Source organism: Stegostoma tigrinum, chromosome 13, assembly GCF_030684315.1.
Source record: "Stegostoma tigrinum isolate sSteTig4 chromosome 13, sSteTig4.hap1, whole genome shotgun sequence".
NCBI lineage: Eukaryota > Metazoa > Chordata > Chondrichthyes > Orectolobiformes > Stegostomatidae > Stegostoma > Stegostoma tigrinum.
The window spans coordinates 68,330,483-68,356,773 of record NC_081366.1 but is presented as its reverse complement, the minus strand read 5'-3'; the positions used below and the strand labels follow the sequence as shown (position 1 = coordinate 68,356,773).

Here is a 26,291-nt window from a genome sequence, read left to right as displayed (position 1 = left end):
AAGCTTGCTGCTTTTTGCAACAATTTTATGCATCTCATCTTAATACTTTCCCTAACTTCTTTTGTATGCCAGGGTTGAGCTGCATTTCCTCTTTTTATTTTTTTTATGCCAGGCAGGAATGAATAACTGTTGTAACTCATGAACATGTTCTTCAAATGTTCTGGCCAACATCAATCCCTTCAGTCATGATTCCCAATCCTAACCTCATGGTTATCTTGCCCTCGATTCAGTTCTTATGTTCACACTGAAGACACGGGTCAGGAGGTTATTGATTAACTTTCCACCAACTTAATTCCTCGGTTGCTGTGACTATCTACAAACGAATCAATTTTTCTCTCCACACAGCAGCACATGAACTGGATCAAAGAACGCTCTGAGCTCCTTAGACAAACATCACTTCCTGTCTAGCACTGCAACACAACCTGCTGGCTGCGAAAAAAAAGTCCGGAACTGCACCGACGTCATTTGAGTGATAGGCAGTCTAACCACTGGGAGGCGAGAATGTGAAGAGGATACCCAATAGACATGCCGAGCGGGTCTTCGGAGGAGGTTCTTGGCCAGCAGGTTCGGTTCAGTTGAGCGGGAGGCAGCAGCGGTTCCGATTCCCTCCCCCCCCCTCTGATCTATCGCTTCCTCCCTATCATGGCCGACGTGGGTTTGTTGATGCAGGATGGCCTGTTACACCCGGGTCAGGCGCAGGCGGACGGAGCCGGCGAGCAGCCGAAACCCAACACGGATAACTCTAACCAGGCCCGGTAGGTGTCGGCGGTTGAGCTCTCGCCTTTCCGGAGCTCTCGATCGGTCTCTTCTCTCCCAGAGCGGGCTAGGCCTTGAGCCGCTGGAGTGGGCCTGCTGGGGAGGGAAAGGGATTCGGATATCCCTCCAACACAGAGTTTCTCTCCTCCCGGCGGCAGCTGTCCTTGGACACGGGGCTCGTTCCCCTCTTTCCTTCTGCGAGCTCTGGTTATTTTTGCCCCGGCTCCGAGGCTCTGCACGCGGGGTACAAAGTGGTGGTAGTGCACGAAGAAGCCATGTTTAATTATTCACATTTCACCTTCCCCTTTTAAAACTTTAACTGCATTGTCTTCCGTGCCCCACTTTTCTCTTTTGGTTGGTGTGCAGGGCGTTTCAGAAGGCCCGTTCGAGTATTTCCGTAACTTTATTTGTCTTCCTTTTGCGTTTATCACGCGGTTCCCATCCAAAGGCAACCAGAATGTTTGTACGGGGCCATGCGGAGAGCTCTTTGACCGTGGACTGCTTTGTAACACCTTGCAGCCTGTCAGTGTACTTAGAGATGGATAACTGGACAATTTGTTATTTCAAATTAATCTGTTCAGGCACTTCTGAAACAGATGGGATATGAACCTGGCCTTCTGGCCTAGACGTTCCCAGAAACTATGCCACAGGTGCCCCCTTTTCTCAAGGCAAGAAATTTTGGGGGGGAGGGGGGTGTATCGGTCGGTGAAATCACATCACATCACATCATCTCATCATCACATCATCACATCACATCACATCAAGAAAATATTGATCTTCTCAGACAGTGTAAATTCAAGTCAAACAAAAACTGTGTAGAAATGTTTCGATCTAGGCTAAGTTACAATGTTGTTGATCCACAGTAATGTGCATCCCCCGTTGCTAATTGCTTATGCAAAGTTCAGAGGTCATTGGATCTTCATCGGGGCTGAATGTCATTGCATTTTCTTTAATATTTGGCATTGTCAATTGCTTATTTGGTGTCAACAGTAAAACATAAGTTGTAAGTTATTTTTGTTTAACTTCCTTACCTCAGTCAGTTGGTGACTGAAGTTACTTGTTTGTAAAATCGTTTGCCAGCAAAAGATCCTTGGCACATGTATTTGACACCCTGCTAGGGTACTGGAATATATTGCAAGATGAGCACTTGGAGAAAACGTGGAGGAATTTCAATATTTATGACAGTTGGTGATTTGAGACTGATTGTGTCACGAAGTTTATTAATTTTCTTTATTCTAATCTTGATGAGGGGCCCAAGTAATCTGAAGAAGCAGGAAGTATGACACAAAATCAGCATAATGAACTGTCACTGGACTTAGCATATTTTTGTTAGTGTACAACTGCTAAATCAAAATGTTTTCTTAGTAACTTGGAATTATATTGTGGCTTTTATGCTCACAGTAGAAGTGCTTTACTGTCAGTGAATTAGCATATATAGTTCTCAAAACAGCTGTCAGATACATAACCAGATATGTTGTTTTAATGAGGGTGAAGGCATAGATACTAGCCAGGATATCAGATGAAATTTGCTTTTTGACTCCCACCGGTGCCATGTGATCTTGTACCTGTACCCAGGAGGACAGAAGGAACCCTGTTTTGTGTTTCAATCAGCAATCCAAGGTAGCCAACCTTATATGTTCCATGAGAGTTTCAAGTTATGATGATTTGTGGAATATTTGGAATGAAAGTACAATGTGGATGTGAGTGTAATATTTGAAGATTAGTATCTAATGTATGATTTTGAGATAATTGAAATACGAGGTTAAACAGGAAGCTGATCTAATTTTGGTAGAGATAAAATTGTGGGGCAATTTGAAACTGGGGTGAAAACTGGGGAAGCAGCAGAGCAATATTATAAATACCAGTGTTAACAAAAGTAGGGTGGCAGAGGCTGTGATGATGAGAAGCCTCAGCATTTATTTGTGTTGGAACAGTATTGATGTCTTGGTCAGTCCTGACTTCTTAGGAATTCACGACATTTTATGAAACATTATGAAGTGTTGAAGAAGAGATAATGCCCATTGAAGTGGATAGCCAGCTTGCACACTGTAGAAGATGTGTGTACTCTGTTCTGAAATCCAATGAATGAGTGAGGAAGAGTAGCAACAGAATAAGCTACTCTGTTCAGTAAGGTTGTTTTAGAAATGTTTACAATTCAGTATCTGCTGTTTAAAAAGAGCGGCGTTTCATGATTTAATGCCATTATCCTTGACAGAAATATTGAAAGGGACCTTGACTCTGAATCCAGATTTCTGGTATTCTGGAAGGAGTCTGTTTTTGTTTGTTTTTAATGTAAAGACGTCAGACTTTTTTTTTCTTAATCTCGACCCTTCACTGAGGCAGAAAATGAAGGAAATCAGGTATCATAATAGGACTGCATCTTCTTGTCAAACATGACTTTTTTGAAACTGAAGACCCCTCTTCATTCATAGAAACTCAGTTTGTGCCTTCGCCATTCTGGCAAAGAACCTTGGTTTTGAATACTGAGATTCCCTACAATTTGAAGTGTCTGCTGTGTATTCTGAGGCACGCAAACTGTTCTTTTTTCCAGAAGGAGAAAAGTGAGTCACTCAACAAATTTCACATATCTTGGGTGGTAAATGCCTGAGGCATGTTTCCTATCTGAGACTTGTCTTAACTTAAGACTGACATTTAGCAGTCCTGAGGGACACCCAATCTATGACAGGTGCTACCTTTTCAGATTACATTTTGACCTGAGACTCCATTTGTCCCCTCAAGTAAATATAGAAGATTGAAAGAAGTGCAGAGCAATTCTGCCATTCCAACCCATATTTGACCTTGTATAGGCTCCAGTAAACGATGTTATCCAGTCATTATCATGTTGATGTATTGGATCTTGCTGACCCCAAATTAGCTTCTGTGTTGCTGATAACAATGATTTAAGTTGAGCAAAAATGACGATAAATTACTTTGGGGCATTGTGAGATTATGAAATGTCCTGCAGAAATGTGGGGTTGTTCTTTACAAATTCCTTACTGTATTGGCAGGGAATAACCTGAAGAGGGAACCAAACTGTTTAAATTGTGTATTACAACAATGTCAAAACTGTGAAGATGAGATGTGAATGAGAGGATTAAAAAATAACATGGAGACAATATTTGAAGTAAAAATGTTGTTCAAGGTTGATAAATTATGCATTAAATATTTATTGGAATGATATTGACTTGCAACATTTCTTAGAATGTATACTTGAATAAAAATCTGATATCTAAAATGCGCCTTTGAGTAAGAAGAGACATGCTGTTTGTTGGTTTTCTTTTTGTATCTCATATACTGATCCCTTTTGAACTACTCATTATTCTGGAGTCCTGTTGTGCTTGTTTATTCTTTTCAGCAGTAACATTAGTGCCAGCATTGTGAGACTTGTTTTATACTGCCAACATCGTTTTGAAGGTTTAGTGGTTGGAGTTTCATGTCCATTTGACCTGGCTAGGAATGAGTTTTGGATTGATTGGAAATGTGCAACTGGAAATTGCTACACTCATAACTATGATTTCCAGGAATATAATCAACAAATACCTCCTGCCTTGATGAAACCCTGCAAACTGCTACAAAAGAAAGTGCGCACTCTTAGCGAGAAGCATCAAGTTAAATGACTATTTTGGCTGCTTCTTGATGTTCCCACAATCACTGATAGCTGTCTTCTTCCAGTTTCATCAATAACCTGCTAACTGACACTCGGTTTGGATTGCCAGCTCATTGTAGTCTTGACCCAAATATGAGCAAAGGCATGAGAATAAAATTGACTGCGCTTGGCATCAAGGCAGCAATTGGTCATGTGTGACGCCAAGTGCTTACAACATCCTGGAAGTGAGCAGAAACTAAACGGGACCAGGCAAGCAAATACTATGGTGACAATAACAGGTTAGATGCAGGGAGTCCTGCGACATGACACATGCTTCCTTATTGAAAGTATTATCAAGGTACAGGTCAGTAGATGGAATACTGTCCACTTGGCTGAATGTGTTCAGCTCTAACATTTAAACTTTAACACTACCCAGGACAAAGCAGCTTGCTTGATAGTCATTCCCATCTACCTTCAACCTTTATTTCCCCCACCAATACAAGATTGATTGACTACGGAAATTCACGAAGTCTCTTTTGACAGCACTTTTGAAATCTGTGAAATGTGCTATCTACAGGGATAAAGGCAGTAGCTACATGGGAGTGTCATCACCTGTACAGTCCCTTCCAAGTCATACACAATCCTGACTTGAAAATATATTTGCCATTTCTTCACTGTCACTGTGTCAACATCTTGGAACTTCGCAACGGTACTGAAGATGTGACTACACTGTTCGGACTGCAGCGGTTCCAGAAGGTGGCTCAACATCACCCACCTCTGGCAATTGGGAATGGGCAATAAAAAATGCCAACTGAGCCATTGATGTTAAAATCCAAAGAATAAAAGAAGTTTTCGCGAACTTGAAATCAGTAGTAATTGGTGAGAAAACACTCCACAGTTTTGAACCGTACCTTGTAGAGAGGAAGATCAATGTTGGATACCAATGATCTGAACCCAGGATATTGGTGTTGGTATTTCTGTGTCATCTTGCTTCATTATGGATTTCCTTCCATCTACCTGAGAGCATCATGACCTGCAAAGAGGTGGATGAAGGGAAGGAACCTTGCTGGTTGATAGTTCCACTCCTGATATTGTGTACTCTTTTGTCTGGCACTTCTAACTGATTGGACTTATGACAACTGTAAAACCACCGTCTTTCTATGGCATTAGTTTTGTCTATTGATACAGAATTTCAGCTGTATTCATGAGATAGCGATAAGAACCCACCTTGTCCACCTTTTCAGGTAGCTGTAGTGAATAGAGGTTAAACTTGTCTACTTAGATTTAAAGATGGGAAATTCTTTGAGGGAATATTGCTGTCTGGGTTACAAGTGCATTTTCGTCAAGCCTTTTGGATGCCAAGAACGTGTTGCTGTTGAATTGTAGCTGACATGCATCCCTGCTTTTGTGGATTAATTCTCTTTCATGACTCTTGCATGAATTGTAGTATAATGGCAGGTGCATTTTTCAGTCCATTGTCAGCTGAATGATATCACAGACGTGTTAGGGTGCAGGAGGAGGCTATTTGGTCTGTCATGTCTGCACTGACTCTTCAAATGAACATATCCACTGTCAATTTCCTGCTTTTCCCCCGTATCGTTGCACATTGTTAATATCCAAAATGAACATGCAGAACATACTCTGTTCAGTGCCTCAGTTGAACCATATTTCCAGGCTGTGCAGTCTGTGTGCCAATGTTTCTTGTTTCATCATATTTGCTCCTGTTGTCAATCATTTGCAAATGCCATCTGGTTCTGAATCCTTGTATGAGCAGAAACTGTTTCTCCCTAACTACTCTATTCAGCCATGAGTCAATAAGAAGTAAGCCTTTCAGCCCATCACGTCTGCTCTGCCATTTAGTGAGATCATACCCGATCTGATAATCCTCAACTTGACCTTGCTGCCTTTTCCCCATTTTCCCCGACTGATTAAAAATCTGCCAACCTCAGCCTTGAATATATTTAATGATGTAGTCTCTACAGCCCCCAACAAAGAATTCCACAGATTGTTTGATTGTCTGAGGCAAGTTCCTCTTCATCTCTGTCTTAAAAGGACAGTGCCTGATTCTGAGATTTTGCCCTCTAGTCGTAAATTCTCCTACAAGGCAAAATTGCCGTTCTGCATCTAACTCCTTGCAACATTTCATTAACTTCTCCTGTCATTCTTCGATATTCCAATGAATACAAATCAGCAATACTCAACTTGTTTTCCTCAGACAGTCCTTCTCTATCTGGTATCAGTCTAGTGAACCCTCTTTGGATTCCATCCACTGCCAGTATATCTTTGCTTGGTTAGGATACCCAGAACTGTTCACACTATTCCAGCTGTGGTCTGACTAGTGCCTTGTAAAGCTTCAGCTCCACTCTCGTTGAAATAAATGTCAACATTCCTTTTGCATCTGTGATTAACTGCTTAACTTGGATGCTAACTTTGTGTGATCCTTTGGCAAGGACTTCCAAATTCCTCGGTTCTGCAGTTTTTCTTCACTTTAAATAATGTTTAGCTTCTCTATTCTACCTGCTAAAAAGCATAACTTCACACTTCTTCACATTATGTTCCACTTGCCAAGTTTCTGCCTACTCACTTAACCCCTCTGTATACTTCTTTAGACTGTTTGTGTCATCCTAACCACTCGCCTTCCCACTTATTTTCATCCGCACACTTGACTATAGTATGCTCACTTACTTCATACAAGTTATGAATATATATTGTGAATAATTGTGACCCAGCACTGATCCTTGTGGCACACCACTGGTTATAGGTTGCCAGCCTGAAAACATACCACTTATCCTGCTCTGTCTTCTGTTCATAGCCGATCCTCTATCTGTGCTAATATGCCACCACCTGTACTTTGGGCACATATCTTGTTAAATAGCTTAATGTGTAGCACTGTAGTAAACACCTTCTGAAGATCAAAATATATTGCATCCAAGGCTTCCCCTTCATTTATCCTGCTTGTTACACCTCCAGGAACTCTAGTTAACAGGTCAGGCATGATTTCCTCTTCATGATGCCATGCTGACTCTGTTCGATCGTATTACGCATTTTTGAATGGTGCTCTATTACAAGTGCATCCTTCATAATAGTCACTCACATTTTCCCAGTGATGGACATCAAGCTAACTGGTCTGTAGTTTTTCTGGGACTTCTTCAGAATCTAAACATTCGTGGAAGATACTACCAGTTCATCCATTATCTTTGTAGCAACTTCCTTTAATATGAGGATGCATTCCATCACATCTAGGAGATTTAGCAGTCTTTAGCCCCATGAGTTTCCCTAGCACTTGTGCTGCAGTGACAGTTATTGTTTTATTTCCTGTTTTCATTTTGCACTTTGAATATTTAGCAAATTTGGGTAACCATAATGTCATCTTCTGTGACTGAAACAAAGGAATTATTCAACTCCTCTTCCATTTCCTGGTTCCCCTTTTCTCCCCAGCCTCATTCTCCAAGAGGTTTAAGCTCATTTTGGCTTCTCTCTTCCTTTTTACGTATTTAAAGAAACTGGTGCTGAGCTACTCATGATTTTGTAAACTTCTATCAGATATTTTCTTACTATTCTTTACTCTCCAAGAAAACTAGTTCAAACTTCTCCCACTATTCTCGCAGATAAAATTTTGTATCCCTGGAATCATTTTTGTAGGTTGCTTCCGTAGTTTCTCCAGTGCCTTTATATCTTTTGTATAATGTGACACCCACAACTGTACACTATATTACAGCTAAGACCTAACACATGTCTTATACAAGTTCAACGTTATCCTTTTGCCCTTGTGTTCTATGTCACAGTTAATAAAGCTGAGGACACTGTATGCATTATTAATGGTTCTTTCAACCTGTGCTGCCACTTTCAGCAATCTCTGTACACACACACCCAGGTCCCCCTACTACTGTACCTTGTATGTTCTGTTGTCTTTCAATGTTTTTCCAAGCAAAATGCTTTACCTTGCACTGCACTGTTTTGAACCCCATCTGCCACCTCTTCATCCAATCTACCAATTTATTCATGACAACAAAGTATGGGGCTGGATGCATCTGCAGTTCTCGTTATCTCTGATACCAACTTATTCATGTTGCTTTTGGAGTTCCATGCTCTTGACCTCACAGTTTGCAACTCTTCCAGGTTTCCTGTGCTCTGCAAACGGTGAGTTTGTCCCTTGTTCACCATGATTGAGATGATTAATATATTATTGCCAAAAGTATGGTACTAACTCTTGGGGAATGTCACTACAAACCATCTTCTTGCCTGAAAAATATCCATTAGCAACTGTGCTTCCTGTCACTCAACCAACTTGTAGCCATGTTCCTACTCTCCCTTTTATTCCATGACCACTAAGTTTCTTCAAGTTTACATATGTTCAAACATGGAAAAGTTTCCATGCACTGAATTAGCATGCCAAATGTTTACTTGTAAATGCTGATAGTTGCATTCGCACATCCAAGAAATATGGCAAAAATGATGGCTGTTTGGCCCATTGTGTCTACACCAACCAGAAACAAATATAGCTAATCTGACCTCACTGGGTAAATCTTCTCTCTGGAATATCACATTCTTCCATCATGTGCCAAAAACTGGACAGAATATTGCAGCTTGGGGCGGAGCAAGCATTTTAGACAGCTCTGACCTCAGTTATCTGCCCTTGTATTCCTGCCTTGGCCAATAAAGTACAATATTCTTTCCATAAAGGCCTTTGACCACCTTTATCTATCCTGCCTCACTACCTTGAGGAATTTATCACATGATTAACTATCCCTTTACTTGTATTTTATTTGCTGTTCCTTAACCTTAAATGCGTTTTCTCACTTGTGCAATTCAGATTTCATTTATCACTTTTCGGTCCACCTTATCTGTTTGTATCTTGTCACAGTCTGTTCCTTGCTAATTCAATTTGGCCCATTGGTGAATCACCTTCAAAGTTCTGAATGGTTCTCCTTAGATTTGAGTCTGAAGTGTTGAGTAATGTCAAAAACAGCCAAGGATCATTTTTAAGCCCCATTGGATGCAAGCTTCCAGTCATAAAAGTACTCGTCGTATCCCTACAATGTGGAAACAGACCCTTCTGTCTAACAAGTCCACAGCAATCCTAAGTGCATCCCCATAATAACCCACCTAACCGACACATCCCTGAGCACTACAGGCGATTTAGCATGGCCATTCCACCCACCCTGCACATCTTTGGACTGTGGGAGAAAACCAGAGTACTCTGAGGAAACCCATGCAGACAGTCGCCCAAGGGTGGAATGAAACCCCGGTCCCTGGTGCTGTGAGAGTGCAATGCTAACCACTGAGCTACTGTGCCGCCACCAGCAGTAACTCTTTGCTTTCTGTATTGATTGTCCTGTCAATAGTCTTGCTTAGTCTCACAAACACATTGAAATGTGTTCTCCTAATTAGACCTCTGGGTTTGATTCTGTTCTTGACTTTGAGTCACTATGTATAAATGGTAGGTTTTTGAAGTTATTTCAGTGAATCTTGTTTAAAAACATGTAAAATTCTCAGTGATAGACATTAAGCTAACTGGTCTATAGTTGTTCTTGCTGCCCAAGCAGTTTACAAGTGAACTTCAGGGAGGTAATACACTACCCATGACACTTGACTGAGGTGTCATGCAGCATGATGGGCTCTCACTGCCTTTGGATTATATACAGATGGGTAATAAGTTAAGCTTTTCGCCTAAAAAGTGTCCTAAGAACAAATAATTGAATAAATAGCACAATCAGTCTATCTGGATTAGACGCATTGCTCTGGAGCTTAAGATAGAGGATCACATTGATCTGGATTTTGCCAATACCGGTATTTGTTTTTTCTTTGCTCCCTGATATTATTATGGTGTCACTTATTTCGCTTGCTTGCTCCTTCCACAAAAATTTCACTCACGTACACTGCCAAGTTGAATAGACTTGGTCAGGTAATGCAGTGCAAACCGAAGTCCTTTGAACTTTGTTTTGGTGTCTGTCTTTTACCCCGGAACAAATGCTTCTACTGGAACTTAGAATAATTGCTTCTTAAGGATGAGTGTTGAAAACCGGGGAAGCGCATTATCCTTGCACAAGTTCCTTTTGTTGAAGAAGCCATTTTCCATGGTAGTGAGCTGCTTTATGAATGTGTCAGTACATTGACGTGTCAGCAGTTGGGCTCATCTGTGTGAATTGGTTCTAAAAGTTTTAAAAAGGCAGTGTTTTGAAATATTGCAAAGTACTTAAGCTTTATGTTTTTGTGTCGACAGATGGATCCAGTGAGGGCAGAATAAAGCAAATAATAGCCCCCTTTGCTAAAAGCATTATTTGTGGAATACAGAGTTACATAGCAAGATCCTAGATTCCGTGCAAAAAATAATTGAATATTAAAATATTGTAATAGCAATTTGGATGCAGAAATTGTTGGGCAGGCCTCTCATAGGTTCTGATTTGTGTCACTGTTGCTGAGAAGACAAAAATTTGAATCAGTATGTGAGCACAGAATTTATCTGTTCAATGAAGCCTCCCCTGTCAAATGTCTTGCTGACATTTGCTGCCAAGATCCTGACGACGGCTTGAAATACCAAAGGCTGCCGGTAACCTTGGAAAATTCAGTATGTCAGCACATTAAGTGCTCAGAAGCAGAGAACTGACAGTCCTTTGAGTAATGATATTCAAAGGAATGTTTTGTGAGGCAGAGGGTAACTGGTGGGCATGTTGTGTTTATGCTTTGCTAATTACCATGTTAAAAATTATAATTTACTCAGAGTACTGAAGACTGATTTGTGTTCGTGCGTGAGTTAAATAACCTTTTATAGTGTGAGGGAAGTGCTGTTTTACTTCGGGTGCCCCCTTATTGGCTTTCTTGGGTTTAGTTCATTTTCTCTTGTAAAATAGTGACCTTCAGTCTGATGCACGGTTTTAACAGACATGCTGAGAACGAAGATCAGGGCTCAATGTTAACGCAGAGAATTTTGGGGTGGGGAATGATCTCCAGTGGCTTGTTGATTTAATTCCTACGTGATTAGGTAGAGTGATGCTTTGCGCAGAGTGGTCCTAGTTTGAATCCAGAGTCTGTGCTGAGTGAAGTTATTAGCAACATTTGGGGAGTGAGATATCTGGCTTCAGGCAATTGACATGACCTGTCTTAGTTGGTGTGATGAAGTAGCACTTGGCTGGGGAATGCAGGGGCTACTGCACACCAGTTGAGCAGTTGGGCTTGAGGGGGAAACTTTTGGTCAGATTGCATTGCCGCATCTTATGAAAGAAAGTGTTACTGGGAAAAATGTGTTCATATTCAGCAAACATTGATTTCAATTTACTTGGATGTTAATCTTAGCACACTGCCATAAATTTCAGTGGAATCTGTACATTATCCTTACCCCTTTTTACCAGTAAGAAATTGCATGTCCCAAAGGAGATGCTAGTGTCCAGAAGTGGATAGAACTGTGCAAGACACTTCATCTTTGATTTAATATATCTCCTTTCAAATGGATTATCTTTTGTTACCTCATCACTGAACTTGCATGCAGTCTTGGTATTGATGTCTTCCTTCTGTTCTGAGTTAAATGACAAAAATACCTTTGTGCTATTCTTGTTAAAGAATGTGTTTTTTGCTTCCTCAGCATGTTAGCAGAGCTTGTCTAATTATTAACAGCTAACAAAGTAGAAATGCTACAACTGTGGGTGCCAGGAACGTGAAACAAAAACAAGTGTTCCTGTGACTGCAGCATATTTCCAGCATTTTCTGCTTTTGTTTCTGATAGGTTAAATTGTCACCTGAGCTCTGATTTGTACTTGGTAAATCTGCTTGTTTGAGAATCCATTGAGATAGTGTTTGAGGTACCTCACACTTTTTTTGCGATAACTTTGAATCTCAGTAACTTGAGTACTTGATGTGGTTATCAACTACAAAGGTAAAGAACTCTGGCTTACTGATGTTGGTGGTATCCAGCGACCTCTGCTAGGTCGCGTGTTGGTGGACATTGGATGAGAACAGGATCGTTTGTTTAATTCTGTCACACCAATGCTGGAATTTAACAACGAATACCGAGTATTGGATGTCATGGTCTTGGAGGGTGGCAGATATCTGTGGATTTGCTCCCAAAAGGAGGAGGATCGGAAAACAAAATGCCGAATTTTGAAACTGTCGATAACAATAAGATAACCCATGCAATATAATGTATAAATTATGACAAATCTGTCTTTTTATTTCCTCTGATAGGATGGCACACCAACAAGCGCTACGATTCCGTGGTCCAGCTCCTCCAACAAATGCAATGCTGCGGGGTCCACCACCACTTCATGTACGTCCACCTCCTCCTCCATTTGCGATGATGAGAGGACCTCCACCACGTCCTCCTTTTGGGCGACCACCATTTGATCCTAGTATGCCACCAATTCCACCGCCACCAGGAGGAATTCCACCACCTATGGCTCCACCACATTTACAGGTAGGAGGTACAGAGGATGGACGTTTCAAAACACATTTTTACTGTCTTCAAATACCCACAACTCAGTTGCAGTTTTGAATGGCTCCCTTTTGTTTGAGCATTTTGTCAGGCCACAGTTTCAGCCATGTGGATCAGATATTTTTGTTTATGTAATAGATTGCAGAGAATATGTGCAGTAGTTTCAAGGAGTAAATGCTGCAGCTAGTTTTATTGCTTAAATTCAAATTGGTATGCAGTCAGACGATACTTCTTTTATGGCTATCCAGTGAACCCTTTGACAAACAATATTTATTTGAACCCAGGATAGGGACAGTGTTGAGCAAGACTGTGATACCCTTTGTAAATCTCACTGGTCTGCCTCTGATCCCATGTTGATTCATGCATGGAAGATTGACCAATTGGGTGTGTTCCCAGTGGCAATAATGGTCTCAGCACTATTTAATTCCCTCAAAGGAGGAGAGGCAAATATTAGAATTTTAATTACATGTGGTGAATCAATTTGAGATTGTAGTTCGGATGTAAAACGAGAATGTGATTAACCGTGTGCTGGAAAATCCATGTATCCAGTTTCTCTGAGCTTTATGGTCTTCATAATTTTCTCATCCTGTTGTATTACACTGTTCAAATTCTAGAGCAGGTCCATAATCTGAACGCTTGCCTTTTATTGAGATTACAAGTTTTTTTTCTTCCTTTACTTGTGAATTGGTTTAGCTTATGATTACCCTCAAAATCATGACTAAGGTTTTTTTGAAGATTAACTGTCACTGACGTGAGTCTCTGTTTTCCAAGAGTAACAACCATTTTCCTCAAATCACTTCTTATAACTGCATTTTCTGACTCTCAACTGGATAATATGCAATTCTCCATTTCACACACAACCCCTGCAACTGTTGGCTTGCTGAACCCATTCTTATGTGTTACTTTGATAGCAACAAAATCTCTACCATCCTGGTTATTTGCCCTCGCCTACCCCTTTTTCATTAAGTGAGCACGTAGTGAATGTTTGAGTTTAAACTGATTCAGGAGCAATGAGTCTTTTTGTGAAATGGACGGTATCTCTACTTAGTTTAAGCACTGCAGACAAGACAATATCTGGTTCACAACTGTTTCACCCATCTTTCTTCAGATCTGGATGTACTTTAACAAAATCTTCATGTATTTCTGAGTCTGGAATATGCAATGTGACCAGGAACAAGGGCTAACTTAAAACCAGTGGAGGTGGTAATTTCTGTTGGATTTTTCTCAAGGTGTAATTCAGATTCGCATTCTGATTAACTGTGTGAAAACTGAAAGCTAGTTAAGGAACCTAATTAATAGCTTTTGTGCTCCTGAGATGCTGCTTGGCCTGCTGTGTTCATCCAGCCTCACATTTTATTACCTAATTAATAGAAGCTGCCTGACAGTGGCAGTTATTTGTCAATCAACTGAGAGTGACTGATCTAAAAACAGAAATTGCTGGAAAAGCTCAGCAGGTCTGGTTGCACCTGTGGGGGAAAAAAAAATCAGAGTTCATGTTTTGGGTTTAGTGACCTTTCCTCAAAAATCAGAACAAATAGGATGTTCATTCCTAGAAAAAGGAGCTAACTTTGCAGTTGCAACTTGGTCATGACCCATAGTTCCTGATAATTGTAGACATGTTTTGCTGTCCTGTAGACTGGCAGAGCTTGAATGCAATGAGGGCTATCTTGGGAATTGAGCAGGAGGTGGAACAGATTTGGTGTTAGGATGGGGAGGAAGGTGCTGCTTTTCATAACTTGTTTAGACTTCAAAAACTGAGCTTTCAGGGTTTTCATTAGGTGAACAGGCAGTGACTGAGTTTTAACTGATCAGGAGCTATAAGTCTCTTGTGAAATATACAGTTAAGCTATTTGGTCTTGCTACAGACGACACTTGAATGATCTTGCTAAAGTTTAAAATATCATTTGTTAACTTGTATAATGAAGAAGAGGACCAGTGATCCGTTATAGCTGTGGCATGTGGGAGCTGGTGGTTACTCCGTGGGGCATGGCAGCAACTTGACAAACCAGAATTACAAGCTTGAGCTCAATCTGACCTTCAGATACTGTGATGTCTTTGGGATAGGAAACTAATCTTGATTCTGCAATTCAAGAGCTAGTCATACTGCTTAGATATGTGCTTCAGAAATGGATGTGGCCATGAATAAGGGGGTGTGACTTTGAAGTAAGAATGGAGATCCAGAAGGGAGCTATGGAGGAGCCTCAGCCTTGTAACTGGGGCAAGAGTTTGAAGTTTTTGTGGAGTGCAAAAACAACTGTAAGGGGATTAGCGAACTGGAACGGCACCCTGGTGCAGGGAACTGTTCAGCTGGCGCAAGTAGTATGTGAAGTAGTTGTCACTGGGAGCTAAATAGCTTTGGAGATGAGTGCTGTTCTCTGCTGTCATGAGCGTGATTCTTGAAGGCTGTGTTGCCACAGCTGGATGACATCGCCTCTGGGTCAGTGAGGACCCTGGAGATGGAGGGCTTGGTTCATGTTGGTACCAACAACTGAAGACCACAAAAAGTAGTTCTGCTGAAGGAAAAGGAGTGACAGGATAAAGTTTAAAATGCAGAACCAGAAAGATAATTTCTGGCTTGAACCAGAAGCAACTTGGCGTAAGGTAATTAAGGTTTACAAATCACATGCTTGGTTCAAAGGTTCCAGGGGCACTGGCCTCCACGGTGGGGAAGGAGAGAATTGTACCATTGGGATTGTCTTCGCCACAACTGTCCTATGACTAGTGTACTTGCAAATCACAAATTGCAAACTTTGTTTTAACCAGCGCACTTGACAAACCAGCAAGAATTATACACCTGAAGTATGGAAGTTTGCTATATTATCACGATGTCTGAGTAGTCATCTGAGGGTGCAAGTGAGGAGGCTGTCTGACCTGTTTTATCTCAGACATTGCTGCATTATTATTTGAAATTAACGCTGTAAATCAAGTATAACAGTGATGTGTTGTGTTTCTGTTACTTAGTGTGGTTTTTGACATTGCTTATATGGACCTCTTGATTAATTAGCACACTGCTGGCCCCACAGGTGGTGGGCAATGAAGACTTTAAACTAAGTATCCTAGGAAGGTTCACAGGAATGATAGTTTGGAAAGTTGAAAAGAAAAGACAAGGCAATAGCACAATGTAGCGATGTGTTAATAACCAGAATGTATCAGGAAGCAAGATTTATCAGCTTGGACCAACAAATAAACTCAATCTGGGTAAAATAAGTAAAATGCAGAATTCAAGTTTTTTTTTAATCAATGTGAAGTGTTAGAAGATGGTTCAAGATAGAGTTATAGGTGACCGCAGAGCTCTTGAGTACTGAAGGTTGTTTGACGTTTTGGAAGGACAGGAAAAAGAAAAGGGGGTTACTTGATAAAGAAGGTCGGTACAGTCATGTGAAGTAATTTTTGCTCAAAAGATCAAAATGTAGTCTGTTTGTGAGGAGATAAATATCAAAAGAAACAAATCATTGAGAGTGATTTGTAGGCTCACTGACAGTAGATACACGGAAAGACGGATTATAAATTAAGCATAATTGAGTTTTATGAAAGGGATTGCAATCATCGTGGGAGTTACATTTTCTCTAATTTTAGTAGCCACTGCACAACCCCTGCCGGAGACACCAGAGATTAATATGTTGGCATGCAATCAAGGATGGGCCCTTGGAGTGACTCAGCTTGGAGGGAGGGAAAGTTGCATAGAGATCTTGATTGTGAACAAGTTAACTTGACAAAGGTAGTTTAGAGGATTTGATTAAAAAAATGTACAGGAGAGTTTCTTCAAACTATAAATTCTGGAATCAACCAGGTATCAACCTACTTCAGATCTAAAAATGTGATAAGATTGGATTAATTAATTTGTAATCTCATTGTAAAGGATCTTCTGAGTAAGGGTGACGAGAACATTTAGTTTGAGACAGAAATTTGTATCTATAATTATTCTTAAATAGCAGTGGTTACAAAGATATAAAGATGAAATTGACTAAACTAGAATGTGAAATTAGCCTGAAACACAGGAATCAATGGTGGACATTTGAGGATGTGTTTTGAGATATCCTTTTTGCAGCATCTTTCTTTCTTAACTAAAGAAAGTTATGTCATGTGTGGCTAACTCAATTAATGATATCAAATTGAAAGAAAAGATGCTGTAAAGATTAGTGACTTACGTTGCAAGAAAAGCATGAAGTGAAATTAGAGTGAAAGCTTTTATGTTGGTATAAAAAGCAAGGGAATAGCTAAAGTCAGCATTAGTCCTTTAAACTCCACATCTGGGGAATTAATAATAAATTAAATTCAGTAAATGGCAGAGAATTTGACCAAGTATGTTCGATCTGTCTTTGTTACAGGAGACACAAAGAATATTAGGAAATAGTTGGCAAGGAAATAGGAAGCTTAAAAAATCACAGGTCACTAGAAAAAAAGTATTTGGAAAATTATTGGATCTAAAAATTAGTAAGTCCCTTGGACCTGATGGCCTGCATACTTGAGACTTATGGGAAATGGTTGCAAAGTGGATGCATTTGTTGTAATGATCCAAACATTGCCTAGATTTTGGAAGGGTGATGGAAAACAAGAAATGACAGACTATCTAACCTCATGTTTGTGTTGGTAAATGCTAGAATTGATGATGAAAGAGGTACTAACGAACCACTTAGAACACCATTACAGAATTAGACAAAGTCAAAAAGGGAAACACAGTTTGGATCTGCATTCCTTGCGGAACAAACACTGCTGAGAAAGGGAGGCATAAAGTGTATTTGAGTCTGCAAAAGTGATTTGACAAGTTGTCACCTAAAAATGCTGAAGATAAAACACAGGGGTTCAGGGGTAATATTGATATGGATTTAGGTTCAGCATGTCAACAGGAAACAAGATAAATTGGTCATTTTCAGGTTAGCACATTGTGTCCAGTAGAGCTTACTGGGGATAGTGCGCGGGGGCTTCAGCTATTTTTGATCAATATTAGTTACTTTGATAAAAGGACTTACTCAACCATCAGTAACTTTTCTGATGATAGAACAATAGGCTGAAAAGCAACTTCAGAGGAGAATTCATTGGGCTTGCAAAGGGATTTAGATATGTGAAGTGAGTCTCTCAAAATCCGGTACAGTAATGTGGGAAAATGTGAAATTTCTACTCTGGTGACAAGAATAAAAAGCCAGAATATTATTTGGGTAGAGTCAAACTGAAGAACTTTGTAATACGGGGCATTTGCCCTTGTACATAACCTGCAGAACGTTAGCATGCGGGTGCAGCAAGTGGAAAATATTATATTGATGTTAAAGCAACAGTGTCATTGTATAAGGTTGGTTAGACTTGTTCCAGCTGTATATAGTGTTGGCAAAACTGCACTTGGAATGTTGTGTCCAGTTTTCACTTCCTTAAGGAATATGTTTGCTTTGGAAATGGTTCAGAGAAGATTCAGTCATCTAATTCTTGGGAGGAATTGGTTGCCTTGTGAAGAAAGCTGGAGCAGGATCTGTACAAATTGATGTTCCTTCTTAGCTGCTTGGTTGAGCAGTTGCTCAGATGGCCTATGTACTGGCTGCATTGACTCGCGGTTCCAGAGACCCATGCAGTAGCAGGGAAAACTATGGAAGAATTAGAGGTTTTTTCTGAAGAAGGGTCTTGATCCGAACATCAGCTTTCCTGCTCCTCTGATGCTGCTTGGCTTGCTGTGTTCATTCAGCTCTACACCTTGTTATCTAGGAATCAGAGTTAGCTCATTTTGGTTTTCGGTTGGGTGGGGGTAGAGCTCAGAAGAGTGTTTAACTTAATACAGTATGACTGAGGATAGGGTGAATTTTGTGAGTATGTTGCCCTGTTGTGGTAACGTTCCGACCAGTTAGAATCTACCTGCACATTCTGGGAATTAAGATTGACAGGTAACAGTCTTTGCTATATCTCCATGTCAATCATGGCCTAAATAATCAGTACCCCTTTCTCTTTTTGTCAAAAGTGAGGTGTCTCTTTTTCAGGTCTGTTTCTCATGTTCTAGTTCTGATGAAAGGCTTTATCTTGTTTCCTTTCAGCAATGTTTAAGTTCTGTATTACCAAGCATTTATTTACCTATGAGGACGTAAGGGGCTCACGTTACGTGTAGGAGATGAGAAGAATCTTTCCTGAGACCGTAGTTAGACTTTGGAGGTCTGTTCCCGTGAGGGCAGTGGAAGCTAGAGAATTGAATATGTTTAAGATTGATTTTTAAAAAAAAACAAAAGAACTGTGGATACTGTACATCAGGAACAAAAGCAAAAGTTGCTGGAAGGGCTCAGCAAGTCCAGCAGCATTTGCCAACAGAAATCAAAGTTGACGTTTTGGGTCCTTTTGGAACAGTTCTGAGGAAGGGTCACAGGACCCAAAACATTAGCTCTGATTTCTTGCTGCAGATGCTGCCAGATCTGCTGAGCTTTTCCAGCAGTTTCTGTTTTTGTTGATGTTTAAGTTTGAGTTAGGCAGTTCCTTTGCTGGCAGGGAGCAGTGAGTTCTGAAGAACAGGTAGGTGAATGAAGTTAATGTCAAATCCAATCAAACCATGATCTTAAAGAATGACAGATAAGTCAAATGGCCGAAACTCTTCTTTCTCATGTGAGTTTATGATCTTGCTTTATTTTTTGTAAAACTGTCCAGTGCTGCTGACGAGAGGCATGTTGCCAACCATTTTCTTCATGCACTCATGAGGACAAATGCAACACTGCTAAATTTCAAATAATGACAACCATTTTTATGGCAGGAGAAAAGGTGCAAAACAAAATGGCCGCAATTAGGTGTGATTCTGTAGAGAAGCAGCACTTGCTGAGGAATCAACACTCTAAACCACATGAATGTCTTAAACAAGTCAATCAGTAAAAGTAGGAACTGCAGATGCTGGAGAATCCAGGATAACAAGTTGGAGAGCTGGATGAACACAGCAGGCCAAACAGCACCAGAGAAGCAGGAAAGCTGACTCTTCCCATTTCTGAACAAGGGTCTAGGCCTGAAACACTAGCTTTCCTGCTCCAGTGATGCTGCTTGGCCTGCTGTGTTCAACCAGCTCTACACCTTGTTAACCATGTAAGTTGACTCATTTATGAAGTCATGGATATTGGAATGCGAGTTCTGGTGTTCTGCAAACATAATAAGTGTCAAACTTTGTGCCTTTTCTATATTACCTGGAAGATTAGACAAGCTATTGTTCCATATTGTTTTCTCCCAAGGCAGAGTGTCAGCAAGTGACAACAGACTTGCAAGCAGCCAACACCTGGTTTCTGGTGCAGTATAAACTAATTTAGGTGAAACTAAATTGTGCATTGAGATCAATCTGCGATGAGTTAAGTTGACTTAGGCAGGATCCATCTAAAAGTTTGGACGTCGTAGATCAATGTGAAATTGAAATTAGGTATCAGAAGTAAGAATATGGAGTACATTTAAAATGGTATAATAAAACAGGATAGCTGCGGTTTTGATTTCTAGGTCACTTAAATGGTTCATTGTTTGTAGGTGGTGAACAAAGTAGCTAAAGGTTTGACTTGGATGAATAGTGATTTTGAAGTTTTGGTGAAGCCAACATCAAGAACATAATGTGCTGTGCATGTTTAAAATCTGAAATTAAAACAAAATGCTTAAACTGCTCACCATGTCTTGCACTACATGACAGAGGAAAAAAGACATGCTTACTGTATGACCTTTCATCAGAACAGGGAGAAGTTTGAAATAGAGTTTTTGAGCACGTCTGAAGAGCAAAAGTGTAGGTGAGATAACATGAGAAAATGGTTTAAGAAGTGGTCATGGGGCAAGTCAAAAAATAAAAGATTTGTCCAGAGAAGACTCGAATAGGAGGACCTTGAATAGCTGTCTGGGGGGGAAAAGAAACAGAACAAGCAAGGAAAGATACATGAAAGAATTCAGCAGGGGGCATGCAGTGCAGGCAGCAGCAATAATGATTGAAATTTGTTAAACTTGATATGCATTCCAGGATGCTGCAGAGTTTTCAGTTGAAAGGTGAAGTACTGTTGCTTGGACTTTGTCAGACCACGTTAGGAGGTCAAGGACAGAGATCAGAAGGGAGCAACATTTGGAATTAACATGACATGAAACTTGGTGTCAGGTCTATTGAATGAAGGTGTTCGATAATGCAGTCACCCAGTCTGTAATTGGTTTCCTAATTACAGAAGAATCAAATTCTGTTTAAAGCATGTCGTTTACCAACTTGAAAAAGGCACAGGTAAATCACCGGAATCACTTGGAAAGCGTATGAGATACTGTGAATAGCAAAGAAGGCATATGGTTTGTCACCTGTATGTTCTCACAAAGGTGCACTCGGGAAGACCATGGTTTGGAGATATTGAAGAGTTGGTCAGGGTGTTGTGGAGGAAGTTCAGTATGTTGCAATGGAAGGAAAATATGCTTTGGTGATGGCATTATACTGGAGGCTGGAAATTTTAGAGGATGATCTGCTGAATAGGAGGTAGGTGGTGTGGTAGAAACAGGGCAATGGGAATCAAATTACTGTTGTGAGAGGGAGTTAAAGTGAAGCACCAGTGCATGACGTAGGACAGATGTGTGTGAGAGCCACATCAAATACGGTGAGTTTTTGGGGTGGGAGAGAACAGTCAGTTGAAAAAGAACACAGATGCAGTAATCTATGAGAAACTGCGAGAATGGAACAGAGTTCTTTCAAGGGGTAACAATGTAGATATGGGAAACAAGTTATTTGTGCGAGTCAGTGGCTGATCAGTTTTCACTTGAACATAACTGTATTTGTCTCATTTTAAATTTAGAGAATTGAGTTTAAAGGAAAGCTAATCTGTTCGGAGAAACATGATAAATAGAAGAATTTCAATGCATTTTTTGGGTTAATAAAGAAGTTAGAAATAGAGAGGCATCTCAATTCAACTACTAGATTTGAGGATTAGGGAAAGTGTTTCAGGTTAATGGTATCAAAAGCATTGATTTTTTTTAAAGTTAGGTTGTTATATAGTTTTCCAATGAGAATTGTGGAATGGAAATAATGCCAATTTTTAAAAGAAGAACTTGTTGAACTAGTAATAAATAAAACTTGGGATTATTGTTTGAAAATTTGTTTGGACTCATTCTGGTAATTTGTTTCTTTGCTGAACCTTAGCCTGGTCTTGCATTCTATTTCCCAACATTGCGTTTCTTATTAAAGGGAACAAAAGACAATTTTAAATGTTTTTTTTAATGATACATTCTACAATTTGAGTTCACCAGTTACTTAGGAAACTGTCCACAATTCAGTTCAGTGACTCAATTTATCTATGAGAACGGTATAATAAAATTATTGTATGAAAGCTGAATGTGAGAATTTATCCTCAAGATTATTAACCAGTGAGCAATCACCTCAGTGTGGAATTTCTAACTGTTAAGAACTGGAACTGTGATTTTCCCACCAAATGTCAATATTGCCATCTTCTCAGAATCATCGAATATTTAGAGCACGGAGGAGGTCTTTCGGTCAATTTGTCTGTGTTGCATTTCTCAGAAGACAGCTCATCTAGTTGAACTCCTGCTGTTTCCCTTTATTTTTCTTTATTTAAATTCTTTAAATTTTCTTTATTTCTGTATGCTTAACTTGGTGGCTTTTAAAAGCCATGGTTCTTTCTACTCCACCATACTTGAAGATGTTGCAGTCCAATTCCGTAGAAAGATGTGTCCTCTTGTATGCCAGTGGTTATTTTGCCAGTCGCCTTAAGTTATTGTACTTGGTTTCTCAGTGCTTCCACCATTGTGTGCCCTCTTCCTGGCCCTCGACTCGTCATGAGTTGGAATATTTGTGTCAAATCTCCTGTCAACTTTGTCTGATCTAAGAACAGCCCCAGCTTCTTTAATCTGTCCATGTAACTGCAGTCCCTTGTTCCTCAAATTGTTCTCCTAAGTTCTTTCTGCACCCTCTCTCTCAACCTTTGTTAAAGTCAATGCGCAGAACTGGGATAGTGCTCCATTTCAGGCTAAACTTGTGCTTTATAAAAGTTCAACAGAGCTTCATTCTGTTTGTACTGTACAAATCCCAGGATGTCATATGCTTTGTATAACCACTTGTCAGCTTGCTCTTCCACCCTCAACAACTTGTGTACACACGCTTGGGCTTCAGTTCTGTGCTCCCTTGGAATTCTAAACTTCATATTTGTTGGCCTTTTTTTGTACCAAAGTACATGAAATTTAGTGCAGTAAAATATGAAGTTATGTATCAACACATTCCACCAGCCTGTGTTGTCTAGAAGCCTATTATCATCCTCACAGTTAAGAATATTTAAAACTTGTTGTCATCTGCAAATTTTGAACATGTCTTATCAACCCAAGTCTTCAGTCATTAATATATATCAAAAGAAGTAGTAGAGAGACTTTCAAAAAATGAAACCAGATGGATCCAACACACCATGCTTCTACGGACTACCAAAAATTCACAAACCAGGAGCCCCCCTCAGACCCATAGTGTCGCTACCTGAAACACCAACCTACAGATTAACCAAGGAACTACACCAAAGACAAAAACACCTAGTAGAAGACTCCTACCACTCCATTCGCTTCACCCAAGAATTCCTGAACACCATCAAAGACACCAAGATAGAAGAAGATGAAATAATGGTCTCCTTTGACGTAACAGCCCTGTTCACATCCATCAACATCAACCTGGCCAAAGAAACACTGACTACACTATTAGAAGAACAGAAGACACATACACCAGACACCACCAACCTCATCAGCAAGGACAACATCATCAAGCTAGTGGACCTATGCCTCACCACCCACTTCACTTTCAATAACAAAACCTACAGACAAACCAACGGAACACCCATGGGATCTCTGATTTCAGGGTTCTTAACAGAGGCAGTAATGCAGAGACTCGAACAAACAGCTCTGCCAATCATCCAACCCAAACTTTGGGTCCGCTACTTGGATGACACCTTTGTCATCACTAAACAAAACAAATTAGAGGAAACCTTCAAGACCATCAATAATACCTTTACTGGCATAACATTCACAAAAGAGGAGGAAAATAACAACAAACTGCCATTCCTAGATGTCACAGTAGAGTGAACAGCCAATGGGGAATTTCAAACCAGCGTCGACAAGAAAACAACACATACGGACTAAATACTGAACTACAGGAGCAACCATCCCAACACCCACAAACGAAGCTGCATTAGAACATTATTCCAACGAGCCACCACACACTGCAGCACAGAGGAACTACGCAGAGCAGAGGAAAATCACCTATACAGCGTATTCAAAAAGAATGGGTACCCTATGAACACAGTCCGCCGATTCCTCAGCAATAGACCCAAACAAACAGACAAAACGGGCTCAGAAACCATAACCACTCTCCCCTACATCAAAAACATTTCCAAAATGACTGCCAGACTACTCGGACCTCTTGGCATCAGGATAGCCCACCAACACACTAAAACAGCAGCTAATGAACTTAAAAGGCCCTATACAGATAACAAACAAAACAAACGTCATCTACAAAATACTTTGCAAGAACTGTGACAAACACTACATTGGACAAACTGGCAGAAAGCTAGCCACCAGAATACATGAATATCAACTAGCCACAAAACGACATGACCCACTATCACTCGCATCCTTACATACAGATGAGGTGGGACAACACATCCATCCTAGGACAAGCCAAACAGAGACACGCACGAGAATTCCTAGAAGCATGGCATTCCAACCGGAACTCCATCAACAAACACCTTGATTTGGAGCCAATCTACCATCCCCTGAGAAAAAGAACAGGAAATTACATCACCAACCCAAGGAAACCTAACCAGATAAATAGAAAGCGGGACATAACACCAGCGCTTCGTCGGAGGCTCACTGATGATGTTACCTAGAATGGTGGCGAAACGTCTGAAAACTAACCTTCCAGCTCAGCGAGCAAACTCACATCCAGAAGTAGTATCTAAGTATGAACCCCTGGGGAATACTGCTGTATATCTTCCTTTCTGAAAGAATCTCAATAAAAATGACTCTTTATGTCCTCAATTCTTTGTCTCTGTTGCTACTGTCCCTTGTATCCCATGGGCTTCAACCTGGACAGGACACCAGAGTATTGTTCAATGTGAGATCAATATTGCCTTGTGATTTCGGACAAGTTTTGTCATGCTCGATAAATTTCGTTTCAGCTGTTTAATGTCACTCCTCTTCCAACTTGCACTTGTTAACCAACCATCACTGTTTAGAATCAAGACTTGTTGTGGCATCTCCTTTTGGCTCTGTTTTGTTTCAGAAAATCTCATGATGGCATATGTTTTTGCTTTATTTTCATCAACGATCTTTGGAATTTTGAGCCTCAAATTTCAAGTTGTCATTTTAATTGTCGAAGTTTTTTTTATCCAAGTTGATTTGTTAAAAAAGTTTAATGATTCATCTGAATACCTGCTTCGTGATGCTTGGAGTACATGGGGGTAACAGGTGATTCTGCCCCTGAAATCCCCATTCTCTCAGAACAATTCATTCTCTGGTGTGGCCAATCCAAGAAAAGTCACGCCAAGAAATAGAACAGTGGAATGTTGAGGATCTGCTCCTAAATAATAGACTGGTTAACTTGTACACTTGCTACTAATGGGCTCATGGTGACCCTATTTGCAGCAGACATGGAAGATAAACAGTTTGCAGTTGGAAGAGCAGCCAACCTCTAAGTAAATGCATGCAGTTAAGGAGTTGTCAAAGGAGCAATGTGTTATGGTACAGGAGTGTGGACCAAGAAGAAGGCAGCTGTCAGCAGAAATCTAGTTCAGATTTGAGGTCTTTGGACTCCATGTTAATTCTGTTTTTCTCTCCACAGGTGCTGCAAGACCTGAGTTTCTCAAGCGCTTCTGATTTTGGCTTCTATACAAACTCTCCTGACTTAAGAGGCTGCGCAATTTCTAGAAACCCAACACTTCTGAAATGATTGGTTCCCCTGAACTGAATTGTGGAAAAATAACACTGATTTCCTCACTAGGACAACCTACTCTCTTGGGGAGTTAATTGATGTCGTGGCCGTGTCAGTTGGATAATGAGCTAGTTATATTTGCTGGAACAAGTGTTCACATCCCACCATGGCAGAGAGTGGAATTTGAATTTAATGAAGAAAAATGAGAATGAAAAGCTGGCATAATGGTGACCATGTAACCATTGTCGATTATTGTAAAAATCCACTTGTTAACTCATGCCCTTTAGGAAATAAAATCTGCCGTCTTTATCTGATCTGACATATGTGACTGCAGACTCAGCAATGTGGTTAAATCTTAACTACTCTCTGCTGGCATAGCAAGCTGTGCACAAATCCCATGAATGAATTGAAACTTCTGAACTCACTATTTAGATCCTGATTATTCTCAAGTTAAACCTTATCTAATTATTTGAATGTGTTTATTCTGTTTGCCATAACCGTAGCAATGTATAAACATTTTATTCATTAACACTAAAGGGTTTGTCCCTGGCATCCTATAACTCCTCTCGTCCTTAGTTTAAAAAAAACTTGACAGACGTGACCTACGTCTATCTGCATCTGTTCTGAAATCCAAATCCGAATTTATCAACCTTAAAACC

General features: G+C 40.2%; 1 protein-coding gene across 4 annotated transcripts in view; it reads left to right on the top strand.

Moving 5' to 3' along the window:
• The first annotated feature begins 592 nt into the window (after nt 1-592).
• Nucleotides 593-26,291, top strand: part of tcerg1b (transcription elongation regulator 1b (CA150)) — a 109,573-nt gene continuing 83,874 nt past the window's right edge. For 2 of the 4 annotated variants that reach the window (XM_048543035.2, XM_048543032.2), the window contains exons 1-2: nt 593-755; nt 12,521-12,749. In XM_048543035.2, coding sequence (XP_048398992.1) covers nt 643-755; nt 12,521-12,749 — 342 coding nt within the window. In that variant the 5' untranslated portion in view covers nt 593-642. The remainder of the gene's footprint in view (nt 756-12,520; nt 12,750-26,291) is intronic. The other 2 variants (XM_048543031.2, XM_048543034.2) reach the window with 2 other exon arrangements.